We start from the raw sequence: 5,942 nt of genomic DNA on the forward strand, positions 1-5,942 counted from the left end.
GACGCGGAGGAGGTGCTGCCCATGCGGCAGCTGCCACAGCGCACCGCTGCCACTAGCAGCCTGCTGGCCAGCGCCGCAACCGCATAGCAGTGCTGGCAGCGGCGGCTGCGGCAGCAGCTTCGGAGGCGGGGGAGGAGCAGGCAGCAGCAGAGGCGGAGGAGGGCGGCACGCTGGCAGCACCACACCCGCCCATGCCAGCACACTTGCAGGCCACCCGCTCTCGAGTGGCGGCGGCTCAGGTGAAGAACCGCCAGCGGATCGCAGCGCAGCGCAGGCCAAAGGGCGAGCCCAAGGACTTTGCTGTGGGCGATGACGTGCTGCTGCTGCCGCCGAAGCGCGGCAAAGTGGGCAAGCAGCTGGGCCGCAACCGCATCGTGTGCCGCGTGGTGGAGATCAAGCGGCCCTTTGGCGTGACCATGTACCGGCTGCGGAGCGGAGCTGGAGTGGTGGAGGGTATGCATCAGGCCAGCAGGCTATCTAAGGCGCCACCCAGCCTGGCCAGCGAGCTGACCTTCAGCGGCACGGCGCAGCGAGGAGTGCCTGTGGTGTCTCTCAATGTGGCGATGGCGGCGCAGCCCGGCGGCGGCAAGGCAGCCGTGCGCTGCGGCTGCCGCGGCGCCTGCACCCGGAACTGCAGCTGCAAGAAGAATGGTGCGCGGTGTGGGCGGCACTGTGGCTGTATAACCGGTAAGGGTGGCAATTGCAAGAACCATTGAAAAAGTGTGCCTTGTACGCTTTGCCGTCTCCGCTGGAAGGTGCTGCCGCCTGTGGCGGCTTTATATTTCCTGTTCATTTCTGTTGTTCGGTCTCTCTGTTCGTGTTGGTTGGCTTGTAAGAGTTGTATTTCTGACGCTAGAGAGGTGAGATGACAGCGGGAGCGTTGAAGCGGGCATGCCATCACGTGTGCAAGCAGCCCCGCTCCGCCCCGCTCAACCCTCAAACAGGGCTATATGGGGTCAGTTCACGTATGGGAGGGGAGCGCCGCGCGGGCTGCCAGGAGGGAGCGGGGGCGGGGGTTGCCCAATCGGGAGGGTGCCACATCAGGGGGCAACACATGCCCCCCAGCCAGCCCAGCCATGCGATAGCAGAGGGCAGCGCCAGCACGCCGGCGCCTGCACCAACACACAAGGCAGGGAGGCACGGGAGCAGGTGACTGGGCCTGGGGTGCTGCAGGGATGGTGATGGCGGCTGGGCGAGGAGGGGCCAGTTGTGCAGGCCCCGTCTTCTACGCCCTAGCAGCGGTTTATAAGTGTGGCCACTTGAGCCGATACCAGCGCACTCCCACACACACAGGGGTGCTGCCCATGTCACCGATCACTGCTGTGATGACGTGCGCCACAGCTGTCTTCCATGTGCCGTGCCGGCGGTGGAACTGCGGCTCAGGCTCGCTCTCCTCGCTGGCCGCCAGCTCTAGGCCGCCCTTGCCGCCGCCCTTGCCGCCGCCACCGTCGGTGGTATCGGCCTTCTCCAGCCGGTCCAGGTCGCGGCCGCTGCTCTGCTGGGCCAACGCTGGCGGCGCTGCGTCGCTCTCGCTGCTGCTGCTGGCGGCACCCTCGCCCACCGCGACCCCCATAGGGACGAGCAAAGGCTGGGGGCTACGGGGCGGCGAAGCCGGAGCGGTGAGCTCCCGCAGATGCAATCTGGGGCTCAGAGAGCAGCCAGTGCGTGTCTTTGGGCTTGCGCAAACGGCACAGGGAAAAAATACCCTAACAAGTGGGAGGGCAAGCCGCAGGACGCGCACTTGCCGCAATGGAGCTTGCAAGAAGGCGGTAATGTGGAGACGTGCATGGCGACAACAGTCTTATCCCGTGGCAGGTGGCAGGCCGCCACCGCCGCCACAGCAGCCACACGCCGCGAGCGGCGACGACCCCCACTCATCCATCCTAGCATGCCAGAGAAGGACAGAGGGATTGGAATTGAATGAATTCCAACAGTTGTTGACGGGGCCAGGCAGCGGCAGCACTCACACGGGGAGTTGGCCCCCAGCCCCACGAACGGCGGCGGTCGGCACATGCGCAGCGCCTCGCCGCGGGCATGAAACACAGCGACAAGGCGCTCTGGGCCTCCAGCGACACACCGATGGCCTTCAGCCCTGGGGCCCTAGCCTTACTGATGTTTTCACAAGGTGTCTCCCTCCTTCCCCTCAGGGTTTGGTTCCGCCTGGCGAGGTGGCGCCTTGCGGGCGGGTGGCGGCAAATCTGCAGGGCAGCCCGCGCCGCGTGCCAGCTCTTCCCACACCCCCGCAACCTCGGTGTCGCGTCAGCAGCGCCCAGAGGCTCCCCAGAAACAAGCCATGGTTCAGGGGAAGGACATTGCGCTCTGCCTTGTGGCAATCGTGCTGCCACCGCTGGCAGGTAAGCTCGGCAGCTGTGCACGGGAGCTGCAAGGGTGTCGGAGGGCCTGGAGCCTCGGGGTTTGCCGCCGCTACTCCGCCGCCCCTCTGCCGTCCTGGCTGCGCCCCCGCTGCGCCTGCGGCGCTGAGCGGACGCCGTGTGCAACTCGTGGCCCCTCGCTGCAGTGTACATCAACCAGAACAAGCTGAATGGCGTGGTCTGCCTCAACCTGATCCTCACCATCTTCGTGTGGTTGCCTGGTGAGAGCCTCCCCAGCCGGGCAGGGGTGTGGCTGCTCCTGGGGGTCGCCGCCGCTCCCGCTGCCGCTTTGGCCTGCCTGCCCAGGCCCACACGTGGCTGCCGCTGCGGTTGCAGGCGTCATCCACGCGATTTGGGTGATTCTTAAGGGGCACAGCGTCAAGGCGGTGCGGGGGCTGGAAGACGCCACAGAGGCGTTGATTCCCGACCTTTGATGGGCCCTGAGGCGGCAGGGCGCCAGTGAGCTGCACCACACCATGCCAGCAAGTCGGTTGTTGGTGGCCTTCGAGGCGTGAGCCCCGCCTGAACGCGGCAGGCAAGCCAGCGGCGGCGTGCAGCTGTTGCTGGCGCATGCCGTGCGCAGCAGTGCTGCCAGCGGGGCAGCAGGCGGCGGCGGCCATCAGCCGTGTAACACATCCTTCAGTTGCAGTGTTTCTGATCGGTTTGATTCAATGTGCTTTATTTACTCCTTTTCAGTAAATGAATAGTGCCACCAGTGCCGGGAGGCAGGCAGCGGGGGCAAACGGTTTTGCCGCGGTTGCGCCGGCTGGCGGCGGCGCCGGTACCCTGGGCCGTGGGACGCTCCGGGACGCTGCCCATTCTGCATGCAAGCTTCTATGGTGGCTTATAAACTCCCCGCTTTGATTGAGGCGCTCAGACAAAGGGCAATCGCCAGCACGGCAGGGCACTTGCTCAGTTCACCCCTACAAAGGCCATGGGCGGGCGTCCGCGGCCCGTCTCCTGCCCTCCAGCAGCTTTGATGTTGCATCAGAGGGCCTGAACAAGCCATGGCCTCCAGTTGTGCCCGCCCCCCAGGGGGCCGCCTTCCTGCCCTGCTGTATGCAGCGCTGGCGGTGCTGGCATGGAGCAGCGTGGGCCCGGTGAGCGTTTGGAGGCCGCTACAAGGAGCCCAGCGCTGCGCTGTGTGGGGCCGCGTGTCGGCGGGGACGCGCGGGGCGGGGATGTGCGCGGCCGCCGCCGCTTACGGCGGGCGTGCCTGGCCCTCGTCAGATACCTTCCTTGGCTGAGCCCCCGCCTGCCGATAGTCTAGGCTGGCCCTGTCGCTTGGCTGATTGCCTGGGTTTTCTCAGTGCACCGCTGAGTGCACCACACGTCTGCCCCATCCCCGCCACCAATCGCCGCAGTGTGTCCACGCCGCTGCCAGACCGCCGCCGCCTCGCCCTCGGCCCCCAAGGCCCAGGCCACCTCGCCCCAGACCACCAAGGTGCGCATGCTGTCGGCCTGCCGCAGATGGGCAGGAAGAAAGTTCCAAGTGCACCCGGCTCTCATGGCCCCGCTTTCCTGCCCTGCTGTATGCTGAGCCCTGCCCCTTGACCCTCATGTGCAGGCCGCGCCCACCCCGCCCGACGGCGGCTTCTGCGACCTCAACTCGCGCTGCTGCACAAACGTGTGGTGAGCCCGGCCGGGCTGCCCGCGGGGCCGCAGAGGGACGGGCAGGGGAGGGCGCGGGAGCCCGAGGAGCGCCCAGGGTGGCCTGGCTGTCAAGCGCCGCTGCCTTGGATGCGTAGCCGCCACCCTCTGAGCCCCGCCCTGCCATGCGGCCGCCTCGCAGCAACAAGCTGACGAACCAGTGCGGGTGCGCCGCGGAGGGCGAGCTCTGCTTCTGCAACAACGACTGTGAGGCGCAGCGCGGCTTGCAGCTGGCGCTGCCTGCTCACTGCCTGCTTCTGCTAGCAGCTGAGCGAGGGGTCCCCGGCGCCAGCGCCGGCCGCGGCCCCTGCTCTGCCCTGCGCTACCTGCTGCCGAAGCGCCTGGCACCCGCCTGGCACCCATTCGACCATGACATGTTGGTGCCTCCCCTGCCCGGGTGCAGGCTGCAACAACCTGTGCAACGAGAACAGCTGCGGCTGCTCTAAAGACGGCGTCGACTGCTTCGACAGCATAGAGTGTGAGTGCTGCGCCAGCACAGCTGCCATGGCAGAGGGCGGCAGCCGGGCGCTGCACGAGGGTTGGGGAGCTGCCAGGGCTGCAGCTGTGAGGCGGATGCCCGGAGCAGTGGGGAGCTGGCCTCAGCAGAGCTTGCCGCCTGCTGGTGTCGATCCCCTTGCAGGCTGCAGCGGCATCTGCAACTGGTCGAGTCAAAAGTGCGGCTGCAGCCCGGTGGGCGGCTTCTGCAATCGGGAAGAGGACTGCTGGTGAGGGGGTGCGGCCCTGGGGCTCACGGCAGGCTCGCTGTGCGCTGGGGATGGGAGGCAGGGCTCCTGCGAGGGCTGCCTGGCAGGCAGCTCTGCTGCCCCTGGCCGCCCCTGGCCAACCGAGCAACACGACACCAGTGGTTCATGTCCGGTGCCGCAGTGCTGGCGGCTGCGACCTGGGCTCGAACCTGTGCGGCGGGCCAGCAGACTGCAAGGCCAGGGACGCGGCATGCGAGTTCAATGTGGAGTGCTGCAGCGGGGTCTGCAACACGTTCAACAGCAAATGCGGGTGCGCCGGAGCCGCGGGGAGGGCAGGGGCAGGGGCGGGCAGGGGCAGAAGGGGGCAAGGGCGGCGGCAGCACCAACCTGCAGCCGGCAGTGGCACCTGCGGCGATGGTACAGCTTACAGCCTCCCGGTTGGGCTGCTTGAGGCTCAGCTTGCGCCCCCAGCCTGCTGTGCAGGCAATCGGAGGATGGGCAGGGGTGTAAGGCAGACCAGGACTGCCGCCGCGGCAACTGCCTGCTGGCCACCTCCAAGTGTGGGTGAGTCGGGACTGGCAGGCGCCGGAGCAGCATGCCGCTGAGCCGGTTGCTGGGGCACGGGCGCTCACCACAGCATGCCGGTACCGCCCCCTTGATGCTCTGCAGGTGTAGCGGGGACAATGGGCCGTGCACACGCAACGAGGTGGGGGGGGCGGGTGTGGGTATGTTTGGGGGGGGGGGGGGGGGGGGGGACGACGCCGTCCAGGCGCATGCGGTCCGACACCGAGGGCTCCAGGAAGAAGGTTTGGATGATGGGCGCGGGCTGCGCCAGGCCCGTCGTCTCAATCACGATGCGGTCAAACTGGGAGCGGCGGTCGTACTGCAGGCAGGGGGGGCGGTACGGTACGGTACGGTACAGCCCCCACAGCAACAAGGCGTGCCCCCTGCAGCAGCCATAGCCATCACAGCCCAGCAGCAGCCTCCGGCCACAATTGCCAAATACAACAGCATCCACAGCCGCAGCAGCGGCATCGTCCAGCCAGCTCCAGGACTAACTGAACGTGGGTGCCACAGCCGCCGCTACTATGAGGCAGCTTCAACCAGCAGCCTCAGCCCACCAGCGTGTTGAGCATGGACACGAGGTCGTCCCTCACGGTACAGCACAGGCAGCCGTTGTTCAGCATCATGATCTGCTCCGCGCCCGGATCCAGAG

The 5,942-nt window shown here is 67.3% G+C and overlaps 4 protein-coding genes across 4 annotated transcripts; 3 read left to right on the forward strand and 1 right to left on the reverse strand.

Annotated features, from left to right (window-relative positions):
• Positions 1 to 191: 191 nt before the first annotated feature.
• Positions 192 to 691, forward strand: CHLNCDRAFT_135995 (hypothetical protein; the record flags this gene model as incomplete). The annotated part of the gene is made up of 2 exons (XM_005845908.1): positions 192 to 596; positions 638 to 691. 2 exons carry the CDS (start codon positions 192 to 194, stop codon positions 689 to 691), a joined length of 459 nt encoding a protein of 152 aa, XP_005845970.1.
• A 1,602-nt stretch (positions 692 to 2,293) lies between these two features.
• Positions 2,294 to 2,806, forward strand: CHLNCDRAFT_135997 (hypothetical protein; the record flags this gene model as incomplete). Its single annotated transcript, XM_005845909.1, has 3 exons — positions 2,294 to 2,354; positions 2,519 to 2,593; positions 2,709 to 2,806. The coding sequence occupies 3 exons, from the start codon at positions 2,294 to 2,296 to the stop codon at positions 2,804 to 2,806; spliced, it is 234 nt and encodes a 77-aa protein (XP_005845971.1).
• A 500-nt stretch (positions 2,807 to 3,306) lies between these two features.
• CHLNCDRAFT_135998 (hypothetical protein) lies at positions 3,307 to 5,294 on the forward strand (the record flags this gene model as incomplete). Its single annotated transcript, XM_005845910.1, has 9 exons — positions 3,307 to 3,316; positions 3,438 to 3,472; positions 3,757 to 3,816; positions 3,940 to 4,004; positions 4,165 to 4,229; positions 4,426 to 4,500; positions 4,663 to 4,747; positions 4,908 to 5,036; positions 5,210 to 5,294. 9 exons carry the CDS (start codon positions 3,307 to 3,309, stop codon positions 5,292 to 5,294), a joined length of 609 nt encoding a protein of 202 aa, XP_005845972.1.
• A 60-nt stretch (positions 5,295 to 5,354) lies between these two features.
• Positions 5,355 to 5,913, reverse strand: CHLNCDRAFT_135999 (hypothetical protein; the record flags this gene model as incomplete). Its single annotated transcript, XM_005846037.1, has 3 exons — positions 5,355 to 5,387; positions 5,484 to 5,609; positions 5,848 to 5,913. 3 exons carry the CDS (start codon positions 5,911 to 5,913, stop codon positions 5,355 to 5,357), a joined length of 225 nt encoding a protein of 74 aa, XP_005846099.1.
• Between the last annotated feature and the right edge of the window lie 29 nt (positions 5,914 to 5,942).

This window comes from Chlorella variabilis (assembly GCF_000147415.1).
Source record: "Chlorella variabilis unplaced genomic scaffold CHLNCscaffold_15, whole genome shotgun sequence".
Taxonomy (NCBI): domain Eukaryota; kingdom Viridiplantae; phylum Chlorophyta; class Trebouxiophyceae; order Chlorellales; family Chlorellaceae; genus Chlorella; species Chlorella variabilis.